This window comes from Orcinus orca, chromosome 2, assembly GCF_937001465.1.
Source record: "Orcinus orca chromosome 2, mOrcOrc1.1, whole genome shotgun sequence".
Taxonomy (NCBI): domain Eukaryota; kingdom Metazoa; phylum Chordata; class Mammalia; order Artiodactyla; family Delphinidae; genus Orcinus; species Orcinus orca.
The window spans coordinates 116,545,671-116,563,167 of NC_064560.1; the positions used below are offsets into that span (position 1 = coordinate 116,545,671).

General features: G+C 58.1%; 2 protein-coding genes across 2 annotated transcripts; one reads left to right on the top strand and one right to left on the bottom strand.

Annotated features, from left to right (window-relative positions):
• Positions 1–100: 100 nt before the first annotated feature.
• On the top strand, positions 101–7,700 carry LTK (leukocyte receptor tyrosine kinase; the record flags this gene model as incomplete). The annotated part of the gene is given in 26 exon segments (XM_033435984.2): positions 101–226; positions 229–274; positions 372–470; positions 473–536; positions 1,150–1,313; positions 1,461–1,572; positions 1,574–1,592; positions 1,821–1,953; positions 1,956–1,976; positions 2,054–2,209; positions 3,139–3,237; positions 3,631–3,783; positions 4,227–4,304; positions 4,558–4,728; positions 5,243–5,355; positions 5,491–5,585; positions 5,763–5,870; positions 5,966–6,067; positions 6,206–6,298; positions 6,401–6,502; positions 6,601–6,732; positions 6,808–6,875; positions 6,878–6,897; positions 6,999–7,057; positions 7,059–7,160; positions 7,162–7,700. Coding segments are annotated over 26 exon segments (2,580 nt in total), but the record flags the coding sequence as incomplete, so codon positions are not given.
• A 5-nt stretch (positions 7,701–7,705) lies between these two features.
• Positions 7,706–16,308, bottom strand: ITPKA (inositol-trisphosphate 3-kinase A). Its single transcript, XM_004273971.3, has 7 exons — positions 15,723–16,308; positions 9,758–9,854; positions 9,462–9,675; positions 9,117–9,321; positions 8,776–8,877; positions 8,406–8,477; positions 7,706–8,309 (listed from the first exon to the last, which is right to left on the bottom strand). Exons 1-7 carry the CDS (start codon positions 16,209–16,211, stop codon positions 8,106–8,108), a joined length of 1,383 nt encoding a protein of 460 aa, XP_004274019.1. The 5' UTR covers positions 16,212–16,308; the 3' UTR covers positions 7,706–8,105.
• Between the last annotated feature and the right edge of the window lie 1,189 nt (positions 16,309–17,497).

Genomic DNA, 17,497 nt, shown 5'->3' on the forward strand with positions numbered 1-17,497 from the left:
CTGGTGTGCCCTGACTGGGTGGGGGTAGGGGTGTGGCTGTGAGAGGCTAGGGCAGCCTTCTCTTCATCTCCCATCCCGTTAACCTCTGTGCCCTCTCCCAACCCTGCTGTTGCCCTGTCACCTTTCAGGTGCCATTCTCTGCTCCAGCTTGGGGTCCCAGGCCCCTTTTCCCCCCTCCTCACCCTTGCCCCGGCCGGTTCCAAGCCCCTGGGTCCTGGACATCACCACACACCGCCTAGCCGCTTTGAGCCAGCCTCTCCCCTAATTCCCCCAGGTGAGCTCCTAGCTCCTTCCTCCCTTCTCCACTCACCACGGCAGACCCTCAGGCTGGGGCAGGTGCTCTTGACCCTTTCCTCCCTCCCTGCTCCCAGGCCCAGAGGGGCGTTGGCTGTTCTCCACCTGCAGGGCCAACAGCTGACACGGGCCCACAGAGTGTGGCTGGGACTACACCGGCAGCAGTGTGGTGGTGACAGTGGGGCCGCTGGGCCTCTGAAAGGCGTGCAGTTGTGGTGGGCACCGGGCGCCGGCCAGCCTCTGTAAGTGCGGAGCAGGAATAGACGAGGTTGGTGACCTGCGAATCTGAGGTTCTGTGGTCAGGGGAACCAAGGCTATGTACGCACCACTTTGTGTCTTGGAGTATTCCGCAGTGACAAGCGGCCAGGGCGGCTTTGTCCCTTCTTCCAGCGGAACCCGGGTAAAGGTGGCAATAGTCGCCACCAAATTAGCCGTACCCAGGAGCCTGTTTCTGCCAAGTGGAGTGTCCCTAACCAGCCACCAAGGGTGGCTTGAGCTTCCCTCCGTCTCCATTAAGCCTCGCGAAATAAGTGTAAAATCTAGGGAATTTCCTGCCGGTCCAGTGGTTAGGACTCTGTGCTTCCATTGCTGGGGGCCCGGGTTCAATCCCAGATCGAGGAACTAAGATCCCGCAAGCCGCGCGACGCGGCAAAAAAAAAAAAAAAAAAAAAAAAAGTAACATCTAATTTTATGGTGTGCATACCTAAGTCTCCCCATTCTTTCAAAATCGACTACGTCCTCCAAGTCCTTCAGATAAGAACTTCTGAAGCTGCCTCTGTCAGCAATCTTTGCCCTAGGCGGGCGGCCCGAGGGCCGATGGTCAAGGGCCGGGGACTCAGCGCCTGCTTTCCGCAGGATCTCAGCCTATGGAGCCGCGGGCGGCAAAGGTGCCAAGAACCACCTGTCACCGGCGCATGGAGTCTTCCTCTCCGCCGTTTTCCCCCTTGGTCACGGGGAGCTGCCTTACATCCTCGTAGGGCAGCAGGAAGAGGACGCCTGTCTGAGAGTAAGCGGAGCCAGTGAGAGGGGGACGGCTCAAGCGCCCCAGGGCGAGGGCTGGGTGGAAGGAGAGGGCGCTCCTGGGGTTAAGACCTCAGCACTGAGAGCGGAGGGTCCCGGACCCCCGCTGATTCCGGTCCCGGACGCCCGCCGGGGAGCCAGGAGAGCCAGCTCGTTCTGTCTCGGAGAGTTTCCGGCCGCTGAGGAGCACGCGGCGACGGAGGGGATCGGAGGGGTTCCGGGATCGCGGAGCTGGGCAGGAGTCGGAGCGGATGGGGGTTGCAACCGCCGTCTTTCGGGTACTTGCTTGCCTCGGCGCGGGCTGCTCCCGCCTCCAGCGCTCAGCGTTGAGGTCGCAAACCTTCCCGCGGGCGCGCACGCACACGAGCTCCTTGGCGTCCCCAGAGCCCTGGGCCTGGCTGGGAGCCCCTTCGCTTACTCCAGTCCCCGGGGTGGGGCCCTCACCCAACGCTCGGGTCGTCGCTGGACGGCTAGAGGGCGCGCCCCTGAACGCCGCTGCCGCGTAGCTGCGCGCACGCGAGCTGGAGCCGCTGCTGGTGGCGGCCGGAGGAGGCGGTCGGGCGTACCTGAGGCGGGAGGACCGAGGCCGGACTCAGGCCACCCCCGAAAAACTGCAGAACCGCTCGGCGGCTCCGGGAAGCGCGCGAGAGGCGGGGCGGCGGGTGAGGGCGCGGGCTGCGGCGGGGAGGAGGCCGTGCTCCCCCTCCCCGCGGCCGGCCATCCCGCGGTCTCTCTGCAGGTGGAGGGGACGGCTGGACGTCGCGGGTCCCCTCTCCGCCGGCCGGCCGCTCACCGCGGAAGGGAGCGGAGGGTGGCCAGGGCTGCAGGGAGGCCTGGGCTACGCTTGGCTGGGCCTCAGCCGGCGGCTTCACTGGAGACGGCGGCGGCCACCCGGGTAGGTGAACTTTTGGGGAGGGCACCTGGGCAGCCCCGAGAGTGAAGTGATGTTAGAGCCTTAGAACAGACCTAGTCTCTCTGGAGATAGTTGAGTTAGGAAAGGTGTTGAGCTAGCTCCAGGTCAGAGTAGGTAGAGTAACAACTGTTAGAAAAGGAGGTCAGATAAGTTGCAAGTCACACGTGCAGGTAGGACTCCCTCGATTTTCTTTTACATCCAGGACCTTTGTCATCACAAGTCCCATCCTCGATCTGCAGCAGTCCCAGGAACTTACAGCTGGCTGAGTTAGCAGGCTGAGCAGGGAGGCAGAAAGGCAGGGATAGTTTAAGTCAGCAGTTCTCAAAATGTGATCCCTGAGCCAGTAGCATCAGCACCACCTAAGAAGTTGTTAGCAATGCAAATACTCAGCCCCCTTCCACCTACTGAATCAGAGACTTTAGGGGAGGGTCCCACTATCTATGTTTTAGTCAGTCCTCTAGGTGATTCTAATGCACTCCAGAGTTTGGAAACCACTGCTATAAAGAAACAGAGCCTTTGTGTCTGTCTGGGCTGTACTGTTCATAAGTACTTTATACACATCGTCTCCATTATCACAGAAGTGGAATATGTGGGTTGGGCCTCTTCCATCTGATAGCTGAGGACATGAGATTAGAGAGGTTCAGACAGACAAGGAGCCATCCCAGCCGACGTGAACCAGGCCTTCAGATTCCAGCTGATTACTCCTTTCCCACTTCTCTGGCCCCTCAGCTCCCACATGCAAGCTGGCAGCACCTGTACTGTAATGTGAGTGTGTAGAGAAGGCCACACTGGGGTTTCCACTGGGAGACTCCAGCTTCCCCACTGTTCATAAGCCAGCTTCCCAGCTGTGAGGCAGCTGTGTGACCCTTAATCCCCCATTTTGTAGCCAAACCCTCTCTTTCAATTTCCAGGGGGCGATGCCTCAGAGGCTGACATCCTCTGGGCTGATGGGGAAGATGGGGTATCCTTCATACACCCCAACAGAGAGCTCTACCTGCAGCCTCTGCCAGGTGTTGGCCCCTATCCCCCACCTTTCAGCTAGCCTAGCCCGTTTCCTCAATCGCTCCCATCTGAGCCACCAACTCTGCACTGTGAACTACCTGTTCTTGCACAGCACAGGAATACTTGGGAACTGGGCTGTCAGTTGTAATGCCAGTATGGGGCATTCTGGTCTGCTTGTCAAATATCTCTTGCTATGAATTCTCTTCAACTACCTGCAAGCTCAAGGATCCCAGAAGAGGAAGCATACAGGCTTGACAGAAGTCCCCCAAGCTCTCCCACCCACCCTAGACGCCTGGCACTGCTCCTTGTTCCAAACTCCAGGGCTAAAATTAACCATGAGGCTGGAAAAAGTAGGTATGCCCCCCATGCTCACCCCGCAATATGAGTTCTTTTACTCATAGTCATGGAGAGCCATGGAGAGGTGGAGATTCGATTATACCTCAATCGCGGTCATTGCCTTTTGAAAATCTGCCAATGGCAGGCAGAGCTCCAGTTGGCCAGATGCATGTGCCCAGAGGGCATGGAGCTGGCTGCAGATAACATCACCTGCATGGGTATGTCCTGCCTGTGTCCGAGGTCTGGACTCCTGGGGCCATGGGCTGGGGTGGGGGCAGTAGGGCACGGGAAGGATGCCTGCTGTGTGGCAGGTACCATGTTGGGTGTTGGGCAGGGGATTGGAGGTGCATCTCTGCCTTCAAGGAGCACATAGTCTAATGGTCTAGTGTGTGAGGGGAGATATCTATCACTATCTCTAGATATACATCTACATTTATATCTAGATATATATCATAGTGACAATTGGCATGGGAGGTGTAAAGTATTTTAGGGGTTCTCAGGAGGGAGAGGCTGCATTCATTTAGGATAAGTGGGGAAAGCATCATGGAAAAGCTAACAATTGAGCTGAGTCTTGAGGCATGGGTAAAACTTGGGGTAGAGGGACAGAGAGGCGTTTCCCACTGGAGATGTGTCTTTCTCTCTAGACCTGCCCACCTCTCAGACCCTTTGATTCTGATGGTGGCTGTGATGTTGATCTTGACACTGAGACTCCCTATGGTGTGTGGGGTCCAGATTCTGGGTACGGAGCATCCAGCAAGCATGGCTGATTTCTCCACTGAACTGATGGGCTTCTGTGGGGTCCCAGGGGCAGACATGGCTGATTTCAAGACCTCTACTCCCAGCAGAGCTGTGGTGGACTCCTCTGGGGTTCTAAGAGTAGAAGGACAACATTTATCTTAATGGGCATCTGGAGCGGTGTCCTGGGAAGGGGACAAGTCAGGGTGGGCCTGATGGCCAGGTAGAGAGTGTGCCGTTTTTCCTCCCACCCTCAGTGAACCATAAGAAGTGGCAGGGCCTGTGGTGGATGAGGCTGCCAGGCCCTGAGCTCCAGCTGAGCAAGCTTACCTCCACCATCAGGACAACCCCCAACCCCTACTACTTCCAGGTGGGGCTTGGCCCAGCCCAGTCCTGGCCTCTGCCCCCAGGGCTTACGGAGGTTTCCCAGTAAATATCACTCTGCTCAGCTGCGTCCTCCCCCTCCTTCTGAGAACCTGTGCACTCTGAATCCCCACCCTCCATCCTGCTCCCTGTGGTGGTAAATTATGGATCCCAGAGAACGTCTCGTCCAAACCCCTTGTGTAGAGAAGATGAAGGTCAGAGAAGCTCCTAAAGGGAAGGTAATCTGTCCAAAGTCAGCTGTCATCCCCAGTTCTGGGATGGTAGGGACCTTAGGATATGATTCCTTTGGAGCAGGGGTTGCCTCCGCCCCAGGATGTCTGCAAGGACCTAAGGGAAGCCTTAGCACAGACTCCCACCCCATCCCCTTACCCCACACCTGCCCCCTCTTCTGCCCTGGCTCTGGCCTAGTCACCGTCACCCTTGCAGAGTTTGTACTTGGGGACATGCCGTGATGCGGAGAGCTCAGACCCTCAGAGAGGGCCAGCTGGGCATATGGAGGGCAATCAGGGGGACAAGGGGGACCCTCGAGGACCCTCCCCAGACCCAGTCACCCACTCACTTCCAACCTGTCTTCCTGCAGAGCCCTGGGCCCTGGGGCCTTTGGAGAGGTCTATGCGGGACTGGTGATTGGCCTTCCTGGGGACCCCAGCCCCCTGCAGGTGACTATCAAGGTGAGAGGGGTGGGGCTTCCAGCTGACAGTAGGAAAGAAGGGTCCAGGGAGGAAAGAACAGTGGCTGGAGCTAGGGTCAACCTGCCTTCCTGAAGTGTCCAGGGCGCTCAGGAGCTCTGCCCTCTTCCTCCCAAGACTCTGCCCGAACTCTGCTCTCAACAGGACCAGCTGGATTTCCTCATGGAGACACTATCATCAGGCACACCTGGGGCCAGGGGCAGGCGTGGAAGGTGGGAGGAAGGCACCCAGAACTGCCTGCACAAATAGCCTGTCTTCACCCTGGGGCTGAGAGGTAGCAATTCTAGAGACACAGAGGTTCACTCCAGTCTGTGGAGCCTAGAGCATGGTTTCTCTCCCTGCTGGTGATGGGATATGTGCACCACTGGCTCAACAAGGTCAGCCATCAGGACACTGCGCTGCGTGGGGCTCAGCATGCAGGCTGCCTCTGGCCCAGTTCTGCTGGAGTTGATGTCTGGAGGGGACATGAAGAGTTTCCTGAGGCATAGGTGGCCACAGCTGATGAGACCCTTCTCCCAGCCCGCCAGGCCCCTCTGAAGACCCTGTTCATGTGTCCCCAAACCTGCATGGTCTGATGCGCCTTCTGCCTGACCCAGGGCCAGCCATCACCTTTGGCCATGCAAGACCTTCTCCAGCTGGCTTGGGACATAGCCCAGGGTTGCCACTACCTGGAGGAAAATCACTTCATCCACAGGTTGGAAGTGATCCTGGTTCTGGGGACCCCGAGCCCAACTCCTTCCCCAGGGAATAGCCCTTCCACATGACTTTTAAAGAAAAGATCAAGGCTGGAGTTTCTCAGTTCTGGCAGTGAATTTTTTACCTGACTCTGCAGGGACATTGCTGCCAGGAACTGCCTGCCGAGCTGCTCCAGACCCAGCCAAATGGCCAAGACTGGGGACTTGGGGATGGCAAGCACTATCTACAGGTGTAGGACCTGGGGATGTGGAGAAGGCTGACGCTCCAAGGGAGTTTACCAGCACCTTTGGGCCATTTAAACAATTCATCACTCCTCTCCTCCCTCATGTAGGGCCAGTTATTAACGCAAGGGGAGCCAGGCTCTGCTGCCTGTCAAGTAGGTGCCCCCAGAGGCCTTCCTGGAGGACATCTTCACATCCAAGACCGACTCCTGGTGATAACACGCCCTCCCCTGCCTTGGGCCACCTCTTGTGAGGGAAAGGGAAGCTGTGCCTGATGGGCCTCACTTAGTTCCTCCCACTGGTGATGCAGGTCTTTTGGAGTGCTGCTCTGGGAGATCTCACTGGACTACGTGCCCTACTCTTGGCACACCGATCAGGAGGTGCTGGGCTTTGTCATCTGAGGGGGCTCGATGGACCCTCTCAGGGGCTCTCCAAGGCCTGTGTGAGTATGGAGTGTTGCCTCAGGAGGGAGGTCGTTCACAGCCGTGGGTTGGCATGAACTCCTGCCTCTCCCCAGGTACCATTTCATGACCCAGTGCTGGCAGCATGAGCTTGAACTTCACCCTAGTTTTGCCAGCATCTTGGAGGTCTTCAGTACCGCACTCAGGTGTGTCCCCTGACCTGTCCCGACCACCCTGGACTTGGGGGTCAGGAGGGAAGCCATAAAACAACACTGTGGCCCCCTGCTCCCCTACCCTCCCATTACAGGATCCTGATGTGCTGAATTCACCCCTTCCAGTGGAACTGGGACCCATCCTGGAGGAGGAAGGGGCTGGGGAGCCTATCTTTGGGGGACCTAAGATGTCCACAGACCCAAGAACCAAGTTTGGGGAACTTGAAGAGCTGGGGAGCGAACCTCCTTGGCCCCTGGCCTCAAGCCCTCCAAATCCAGGGGTCTCCAACCTCAGAACCTTTGGAATCCCACCTATGGTTCCTGGGTCCCAAAGGGCCCTGAGGGTGAGGACTCTGGCACTGAGGGTAGCAGTTCCTCCCTGTACTCCTCCCCAGGCTTCTAGGTGGCTTATGTTCCAAGTAGCCTCTGTCCCCCACAGTCTGTGCTGTATGTCTGGGCCTGTATATCTGCTGGCCTGGCACCATGGACCCTCCATCCTGGAAACCAGTCTCAGGCCTCCTGGGCAAGAGTCTGGCCACTCCCAGCCTTTGATATTTGGGACCAGAGGATACTCCCCCAACTCCCAGGTGTAGGTGGGGAATTGAAATTGCCTCCTGCAGGAAGTCTTCTCTAGATTGCCTTTACCCCACTAGCATCCTCCATCTGGGCAGCCCCCAACACTACAGATACCTCTAATAAAGAGCTCTTCTCATATCCTCCAGTGATCTGAGTGGATGTGAGGGATGCCAGGGAACTGAGAAAGAAGGGACCAGAGGAGGGAGGGGATGAGGCCTGAGTCAAAGCTGGTGTCTTTGAGTTTTATTGGGAAGGGGAGTCCATTGTAGTGTGGGAGGCCAGACCAATAGATCTAGTACCTGTGAAATAAAGTTCATTATCTGGCTTCTCTGGAGAGGTATGGAGCCCCCTCAGAAGAGCTGGGCTGAAGAAGAAGCTACTCATCCCACTTCTACTCCTCCCTTGCCCGGTAAATTAGTGTCATCAGCTCTGGGAACACTGGGGCTTTTATGGGGGCCAGGCCCTGCGCGTGCAGTGTGTCCTGTAGTGGTCGGCACCTGGCCCTATAGGACCGTATGAACCGCCCCGCACCGCGGGGTTTCAGTCTCTCGCCTGCATGCATGGCGGGGATGCAGGCGCATGTCCTTCTGTCAGACCCTCCGGTCCGTGGGGACAGGGACCCAGCCTCATCTCTCAGCCAGGCTGGCCAGGATGCCAATGAGATTGTCCAGCCCCAGCAAGTAGCCGTCCTCTCGGTTGCCCTCCTCCCAGGGCCGCCGGTGGTCCAGGGTCTGGCCGTCGGGGAGGGGCGTGGTCTTGCCGAAGTCGATGAGCCATACGCCGGCGCGGTGGCAGTGATCATGCACGAAGAGGAGCGAGCTGCCGATCACCTGCCGAGTCCCACACCGTCAGGCTACGGCTCTAATCCGGAGAAGCCCTCCACCCTATTCCCTCACAGACCCGGTACCTGAGCCTACCCATCTTACCTCATGCTTCCTAAAGAACTCAGAGACCTCCAGTGTGTCCCGGATCTGCTGCAGGCGGTTCAGATACCTCCTCTGGAGAGGGGAGAGTAGGAGAGGAGAACAAATTAACTGAATACCAGCTGAACCTCTGCGGATATGAGGAGCGCCATGATGCATGTTTGGCTTGGCAAATACCGTGGTGAGGAAGGCACAGGCCCCCACGTGGCGCGCAGCCCAGAAGGGAAGGAATGTAAAGCAATTACAACACAATGCGATAAATGCTATGATGGGGGTCACATAGGGTAGGGTGCTACATAAATTGACCTGACCTGGGGACACCCCTAGTTATCAGGCTCCCCAACACCTCAGGGTTCTGGGATCCCGCGCTCACCAGCACTTCGGCATCCCCTTGCACAAACTCCTGGAAGACGCGAATCACCTGCTCCCGGCTTCGCGTGGTCTTGAAGTCTGTGCTGCAGGAGCCGTCGGCTTTCTGTAGGAGGTGGGCAGAAATTGTCAGGGGCCCCGTGCCCGCCCGAGGGGAGAGGATCAGGCCAGAGCAGCGGTACCTCCCGGGACGTTGAATGCCAGGGACAGCGAGACTGCCGCCAGAGGCTTGCCTCTTCCGGGGACTGTCAGGGTGGGAGGTCAACATGGAGGACAGACATCGCACAGTGGGGCTGGGGCGGGGGAAGGGCCCGGGAGGTGCAAGGCGAAGCAGGCCTGGCTCACCTTAATGCCCTCGATGCGGAAGCCGAGCGTGGTACTGGAGCTGATGCCTTCTCGCCACTGCATGTAGCGCGGCTTAGTGACCGCGCGCTGCGCGTGCTCCTCCTCGGTGGGTGCCGCAGGGTCTATGGCCAGCATCTTCTTGTACATGTCCTTCCGCAGCTTGGGCCGCTCGCGGGCTTTGGTCAGCTCCTCTTCCAGGTAAGTCCTACGGAGGCGCAGACAGCGGCGGGGCTTGAGCAGGCGCACACCCGGACCCTGTAAAGCACGGCCTTGGGCACGCGTAGAGCGCTCGTTCCCACCCCGGGCCCTTTACAGGTTCCCACCTGCCCGGTAGGGCACGCGTACCTGACGCCCATCTTGCAGTCAAGTACGCAGGGCCCATCGAAGCCGTCGAGCAGGTCCTGCAACTGCAGGTAGCTCTCGCCGTCGCGCTCCACCACACCGTGGAAGGCGGGCACGCAGCCGCGCAGCGCGTCCGCCATGAGCCGTGCCAGGCAGTAGCGCTCGGGCTCTGAGCTACGCTTCAGAATCATCCCGCTGCTGCCCGCCTTGAAACTCCCTGCGGGCAGGCGCTAGTTAGTGCTGCCTAGTCCCTTCCTCCCCGCCTCCACCCACCTCCCCCGTGCCTGCTCCGTGCTCACCCGTGTGCCCTGCCAGCTGCACCCAGGAATAGCGCTTCTTGAAAGGGCTCATGACGGGCAGATTCACCATGGTCCGGATCTTCTGCCAGTGGCTTTTCTGAAAGCGACACGGTCCCGGTCTGTAAGTTAGCGTCTGCATAAGCCCTCCTTCCTCTGGAACATGGTCTCGCCCAGCCCAACCTTACAATAAGCAGCTAGAGCCTGATGAGTCAATCATTCATTCGCTCAGGGAAAGTTTATTGTGAGCCTGTGTGGCGGACCCTGAGACAAGCACATGCAGTTGACAGACATCCAGCTCTTCAGTGTGCTGAAAAGAGCCCTGGGCTCAGTGTCAGAAAGCTCACGTTTGCACCCCAGTTCTGCTGCTCCAAAGCTGCATGGACAGGTTACTAAACTGCTCTGTCAAGGTTTTAGGACTTTTGTGAGCATGAAAATCACATGATGGTCACTCTTGTTTAAAAAAATGCAGATTTTCAGGTCCACCACAGGGAAATTCTGAGCAGTCTGGGGTGGGACCAAAAATTTGCATTTCTACCAATGCCTCCGGATATTCTGCGGCCTGAGAAGCCTCTGAGCTGTTTCTTCATCTGTAAAATAGGGAAATAACCGCTCTCGCTGCGTTGTTGTGAGTAGTAAATGAGGCTTGAGTGTGACAGATGCCCCCACCCCCAACCCATTCCTTGGCATGAAGCAGTAGCTGGACAAATCTGGATTATTGTTTCATTTACTTGGGACCATTGGTTCCTCTCATTTAAGGAGAAAGACAAACATGGAAACAAACCATTATATAGGCCCAGGGCAGGGAGGCCAGCCTGGTAGGGCCTGGAGAAAGAGTGGCTTGGGGCTCCCCAAGGCCCTCTTGCTATCCCTGGATGCCATCCCACTCCTAGCCAGTTGACAAGGCCCAGGGCACCCTTAGTCCTGATCTGGACCCAGAAACCTGGGCTTTGAAAATGGGATACAGAGCTGCGGGTCTGTCATCTTAGATGAAATTGGGAGGGAAATGTAGATTTTGGTGTACCTTTTGCCTCTTGACCATTGTGTCTAGCCTTCAGCCAGTCCTGAGAGTATCTCATACTCTGGACCTTTCCTCTTCCCACCCCAAACTCATCAGTCCTGTGTCTACCCACTGAAGTGCAGAGGTTTGTTCATGCAAACATTGTGTCTGCTGCCTCCTCCCAGGGTGCCTGCCTTTTAGAGGAGTTACACATGTGTGCCTCCACAAGCGTGGAACCCAGGAATCCAGCTTCCCTGACCAGAGGGTGTTCTAACAGGGAGAGGGAGAACTGGCATGCTGGCCTACGCAGGGGAGGCTGATGACCATAAAACTCCTTTCCGTGGGGAGGAGATGGAAGTTAGTGACAGAGCACTGGATGGGGAGTCTGGAGTTGGTTCCAGTCCTGGCTCTGTCACTTTCTATCTGAGTGAACCCAAGGGAGAATTTCAGCTGTGTGAGCCTGTTTCCTCTGGACCTAGCTGTTGCCATAACACGAGCCACCATTTACTGACCGCCTACTGCATGCCAGGCACTTCTCATCTCATCAGACAGCCTTGCTCCTGTTTTCCTACTGAAGTCCCTACATGGCACACTAGGGTGTGATCACTTGTCCAATCCCTAGGGATCTGGGGGTGTAGCCAGAAGCAGCCCACTAGAAGCATGACATCTCTTTCAAAACTCCCTTTTTCACGCTTTAAATACATACAAGGTTTGCATTATGCTGCATAATAAATCCAAGTTTTATTATAAAACTCTCCCACCTCCGAATCCTCAAATAAAATTCCCGGAAGATGTATGTGCTGTGTGTATTGAGTGGCACCATCCTATACCCTCTTCCCCCACACTCAGTTTGAGATTCGTTATGCTGCTGCACATGCACAGCAAGTGCATGAGGTGGTAATTATTGCCATTTTACAGAAGGCAATCAAAGTTCAGAGAGTTAACATCCCCTCCATCCCTGCTCCCAGCCCCCAGTCTCTGCCTTAAGCTCCAGTTCAACCCCCTCCTCATGCTTCAATTGCCCCAGCAGGTTCCAAAATCCATGCTACCACCCAGACTCCCTTTAGGGGTCAAAGGGGACCCTGCAGGAGAAAGAGTTTTGTACAAGATGAAGCAATTTGCAGCCACAAGGTGGTATGTTCTAATCACTGAGGAAACACTGAGATCTGTCTGGGGACCCCTCTCTGTTGGCTGGACACTTCTGCTTCATCCAAAGGGATAGGTTTAATGGTGGGGCTTCGGGCAGCTTTAGGGACTTACTGGCAGAATTTGGGGGACAGTGGGACCAGAATGGACTTCATCAGAGGGTACATCTAGTTCTGTAGCTACCCTAGTAGAAGAAGGAACCAGCCTTGGGTTAGGTGAGATGGGAGAACGGCATCATCCTTTCTTCTGGGATCATGTGGGAGCAGTGAGTGAGGCTGGAAGGTGGAAGCTGTGCCTGGTAGAAGAGGATTTAGTCCTGCAGTCCTGGGCTACTGACACTTGATTGATGTGTGATAACACAGCACTGACTTGCTCCCAAGCTGAGGTAACGTGGGGTCATCTCTCCACTCTCCCCACCACAGTTTTGTGAGGATCGTATCAGCCAAGAGCATCAAAGACTAAGGCTGGTTCCAGCCATGTGGGTTACAAAGGGCTTTCACACCCATAATGCCATCTCAGCCCTCTCAGCCACCTCTTGAGGTTGGTTGGTAGTGACAGGATTTAGTTCTTCTGCCAGTAATGCATATGGTCAAACATGGAAGGAGCTGACGCAAGTATCACGGAACTCTGTCGTCTTCCATCTTAGGGAGCTACCTCCCCCAGGGAACATAATGCATACAAAGATGCATGTATCCAAAAAGGTTCTGGGAGAATCATTCTTTGGTGGGTGGGTGGGGATTTGGGCACACGAAAAACAGCAGGGAATATATTTTTGAGCAGGTAAGGCTTTTATTGTATGAATATCAGAAAGCAGATTTATTATGTTACAGAGTGAAATCTAGCTGAAAAGAGGGCTAAAACTCCATCCTCTGGCACAGTCTATTCCGCCACAGAAGTCTGGGAAAGCCGCTCACAGCCAAGAGGCTACCCAGACATCTTGGGACAAAAAGCTCGGGAGAGCTGACCATGTGAAAGCGTCTTTGATGAAATCACAGGAGGACCCTCCGATACTTCCTCACTCATGGAGCTGGACAGGGAGCATCTCTCTCTGGGCAGGGCTTAGCTGGATACTAGCCTCAGACCCTCCTTTGTCTGAGCTCTATTCGGAAGCCCTGAGGACTCTCCTCCTCATATCACACCAGATATTCAGTGTATCTTCTGCCAGAACGGATCCTTTGCTTGTCTTTGGTATCCATCCCGATCCTTCCTGACTTCTACTCCCTACCTCCAGCCGTCCAGACTCTGGCTAAAGCTCTCTACCACCCAACCCCCTCACCATGTTCCCAATACTCTATCAAATAAGCACTCCTGGTGGCAGGGGTGATGAGAACAATCCGTTTAAATTTATAAGATGATTTGCACTAAGGTATAAGTGACCCATGACTTCACCCTCCCAGGGGCATCTGCTTTTTAAAAAGGAAGGCTGTTAACCTAAATTCTGCTCTATAATTAGTGAGAAGTGAAGTGTGGGAATTCTGGGTCCAGGACAGGATCGAATCCAGGTCTCCTTACCCATCTTGGAGCACTGAGAGAAGAGAACCAAACAAACAAGAGTCAAACACCCTCTCTTCTGCTAGAGCAACATCCCAAAATTGTTTTAATAGGCAGACAAGGCCTAAGAATACAGTCATGCCAGCCACCCTTGGGGATAGGGGCCCCAACTCCTCTCCTGGCCTGTATGGTTTTCCCTGCCCATGACTCTTCCCTCTACCGTAGGAAAGGACCCAGCAGGGAGGCAGGCTGCCCAGTCCCAACTACCTTGCGGGGAGCCCAGCTCCAGGCTCTGGGAAGACTGTGCGTAGCTCCTAGGAAGAGAAGTGAAGGATGTACAAGCTGGGCAGAGCCTCCCCTCTCTTCCCATTGTCCACCCAGGCCTGAGTTGTAAGGGGCTGGCGAGCTGGGAGCTGCCGAGCACTGCCTCAGCACCCTTCTCCCAGGTGCATCCTTCACGGTCAGCCAGCCGATGGGCTCTGCTTCCTACCTGGGGAAGCCCTAAAGGCAGCCTGGGCGGGCGCACTGTGGCGCTCCCGGCCTGGCCGCGAGGCAAAGTCCGAGCTGGGCCCTCCACGCAGACGCAGGCGGCCTCTGTCAACAGCCCCCGGCTTATCTGCCGCTGCCTCGGCTGTTTGCCTTCGGGGAGGCCCCGGCGTGCTGGGGGTTGGGAAGGCCTGGGACTCGCCGCCTCGGAGCTGGAAGGGCTCTCAACGGCCATCTGCTCCAGCTCCTGCCGCCCCGGGTGACAGCGAGGCCCAGAGTGGGAGAGGCCGGCCGAAGACGCCCAGGCAGAGCTGCGACTGGTCCCCGGAGTCTTGACCCAGGCTGGCCTGTCTACGTTGTACACAGTCCTGGGCCGCGGGACCTACTCCGCCTTTGGGAGGAAGAGCGAAGCTGGGGGCTTCCCTCCTGGCTCCCTTCCTCCAGCGCCCTCCTCTCAGCTGTCAGAGATTTGAGCGGGGGAGCGGTGGGCCCACAGCTACTGCTCCGGGTTTTTGGAGGTGGGGAGGGAGGAGTCCTCTCACTGCCCCACATCACCGCCTTAGAAACCACTGGGCGGCACCCGCCTCCTTTCAGGCGCCAAGGTTGCACCAAGAATGATCGGGGATCAGGCGTACCCTTACGCCGGGGGAGGAGAGAGGGACTGCCCGCACCCTACACCTGGTGGCGGAGTGTGTTCCTGCTCTATGAGACTTTTCCCTTCTTCCTCTTGTGTCACTTGCAAACCACGCCGCCCTCTGGGTAATGTAAGTCTCAGGGGTAACTGAGTCACGGAGCCACAGCAAGTCATTACAGTGACTCCCGCGCCTCGTCCAATCCGAGCACGGGGGGAGCCCAGGTTCAGCAGGCCCCGGCAACCCCAGCGCGCGTCCGCCGCTCTCACCGCCCTTCTGGGCAGGCCCCGAGCCACCAGAGCCTGCGGGGAGCCCTTCGCCTCTCCCTCCACTACAGGGACACTTGCATAACGAGGATCTAGAGCAACTCCTTCGTGTTGACCGCGGATAGTTATGTGAAGTATTTGGCCTTGGTTAAAACCAGGGGGACAAGACGGCTATCCTGGGCGCGGCACATGCGGGAGGGGCAGGCACCGGGAATGACTTCACCGCACCCTAGCCTGGGTTATCCGAGGGTCAAACCTGGCCCCGGAACATCCAGGCTACCAGAGGCGGAGGTCAGCAGGCTGGTCCCACCCTTTCCGCCTCAGTTTACCTTCTCCCGGGCCAGAATTAGGAGGAGTAAAGCGGAGGTGGGCTGCGTTCCGCCCCCTGCCAGAGCTCCCAGTCCCGCGCCCCTCCCTTCCCTGCGTCCACGCCTGGTGCGGGCGCCGGGAGCAGACGGCGGCGGCTAGCGAGCAGAGCCTGGAGCGCGGCTCCACTCCCACTCAGGAGAGGGAAACCGTGGCAACGGCGGGGGTGGGGCCGCGGCGCGGGAGAGGGGGAGGCAGAGAGGGAGACTCGTTGACCCCACTCTCCGAGAGTTCGTGGGGCAACGCTAAGCCCCTCCGATCCCTCCAACCATCTCTCAGCCAGCAAGTCACGCTCCCCCCCCCGCCCCCTCCCCGCTCCCCGTGGCGGGTCGCAGACTCTTCCTTACTCTCTTAGACGCCCCAGGGCCCGGGCCGCGACTCGCCTGTGGAACCGGGGTGACCACTGTAAAGGTGAGGGGTCGGCCCGGCGCCTCCCTTTGGCCCCAATGCCCTCCTAAAGAGTGAGACTCGGACCCGCCGGGGAGGGAGCTTAGGGCAGGAGTCGGTCCGCAGAGAGCTCAACGCAGGTCCCCGCACGCAGCCCCCGCGCCCCGCGCTGGCCCCGCCCCCGCGGCCAGTACCTGAACCACGTCCTCGCTCGTTTCCAGCTGCACGTTGCCGCGGCTCCGGCTCTCGCTGTCGCTCAGAAGATCGTCCTCCGAGTCCTCGGGCAGCGACGAGGAGCCAGTGGAGGAGAGCGACGAGGTGGAAAGGCGGCGCGGCTGCTGCAGGTGCGACGAGCCCACGGCCGGGAGGCAGCCACCCTCCGGCTTGGGCGGCCCGGGGCTGGCCGGGGTCACGTCCGGCTCCTCGGCCGTCACAGTCAGCTGCGGGATCACCGGGGCAGGGGGAGCCCGCGGAAGCCCGTTGGGGATCTGTCCCCCCCGCCGCTTGGCCCCGCGGGCCCGGGGCTCCCCTGCGGCGGCGGCGGCGGCGACCGCGGCGCAGCGCGCCTCGAAAAGCAGGCGCAGCTCCCCGACACTCCGGCGCGGGGCCCGCTCCAGCCCGGGGCTACAGGGCCCCGCGCCTCCCGGTCGCGCCATGCCCGTCGGGCCCCCGGGCAGGGTCATTTCCCAGCAAGAGAGCCGCCGGGGAGCCCACCAGCCCGCGGCGCGGCGGGTACTGGAGCCGCTCGGCGCCCCAGGCTTGAGACTGCCCCGAGGCGGAGCCTGCGCGGCCGCTCGCCTGGGCCCCGCCTCGGCCGCGCCCCCCGCCCACTCCTTTCACTTTCAGAGAAAGCGCGGGCCTCCTTGGGCTCCTGCCCAGAATGGAAGGCTCCCTGTTGCTCCTCCGGGTGGCCGGGAAGCCCAGACCTCCTGGAAACACACAAAACCCGGGCCTGGCCCTCGCGGCGTCTCAGTGCCCACTCTCGAGAAGACCGGAGGGGCTGCTCCGCCCCACGCCGTGCCGCGTCCCCGGGAGATTCCTCCTGGCAACTCCAAGGGCCCCGACCCCGCAGGAGAGGAGCTGGTCCAGCTCTTGCTCTCGCACCCAGTCCCTGGGGCTCCTTTCCGCGTTCCACTCATCCTGGGCTAAGGCTTCCAGGTCTCCGGGGCTTTTCTCCGCCCGGGACCCCTTCGGCACAGAGTTCAAGGCCTTCGGCTTCCCAAAGAAGCCTCACCCCAGGGCATGTGCCCAAGTGGGGACTCTGTCTTGGGAACGAGCTGAGGCTTCTCCCCCTCCCTACCCCTCCAGCTCCCCACTTCCCGGCTGGCAGAGTAAAAGGTCAAGGGGCAGGACCCGGATCTCTCCAGGTTTCCCTGGCAGAGACCTGGGCAGCATCCCTGGCTGCTGGCTGGCGAGGGCTGAGCCCTTCTTCCTCCTTTCCTTTTGGAGTTTGGGGCTTGGAGTCTGCTGTGGGGCTGTAAGCAAGTCATTTCACCTCCTTTGAACTGCTGATTCTCCTTGGCAGGGTTGTTTTCCACCTCACAGGATTGATGTGAGAATGAAATGAAAGATGTGCTATCTCTGAAACGTTGGAATCATTTTAGTGTGAGTGGTAGAAAGAGCCAGCCTCAGGTTCACCACACCCCAGATGTGATTTTAGGCAGTCTTTTCACCTTTCTAAGTTCCATTTTCTTACTTGTAAACGTAGGAAAACCTCACCTGACCCACAGAGTTGTGGCTGTGAAACTGGGAAGAGGGTGCTAATGGCGGTGAAGGATCTCATACACTGCAACGTTCTCAGCGGCGGCATCATAGTGGCGGATCTTCGGTCACTTCGCATGTTAGCAGTCAGCTGAGCTGCTTTGTGTAGAAGTCAGCATCTCACAGCATTTCCCGTTTTCCCCCAAATGCCATGAGTGAGAATCCCTCATCAGGTGCCCGGTGCCTAGGGGTTATTGGGGGACCTCTG

What these genes read in the sequence shown, in the direction of transcription:
- ITPKA (XM_004273971.3), bottom strand. Translation starts at nt 16,211, where the DNA reads ATGACCCTGCCCGGGGGCCCGACGGGCATGGCGCGACCGGGAGGCGCG. An exon ending in CGAGCGAGGACGTGGTTCAG is followed by an intron (nt 9,855 to 15,722) that starts GTACTGGCCGCG and finishes TGTCGCTTTCAG; the next exon opens with AAAAGCCACTGGCAGAAGAT. An exon ending in AAGGGGATGCCGAAGTGCTG is followed by an intron (nt 8,478 to 8,775) that starts GTGAGCGCGGGA and finishes TCCCCTCTCCAG; the next exon opens with AGGAGGTATCTGAACCGCCT.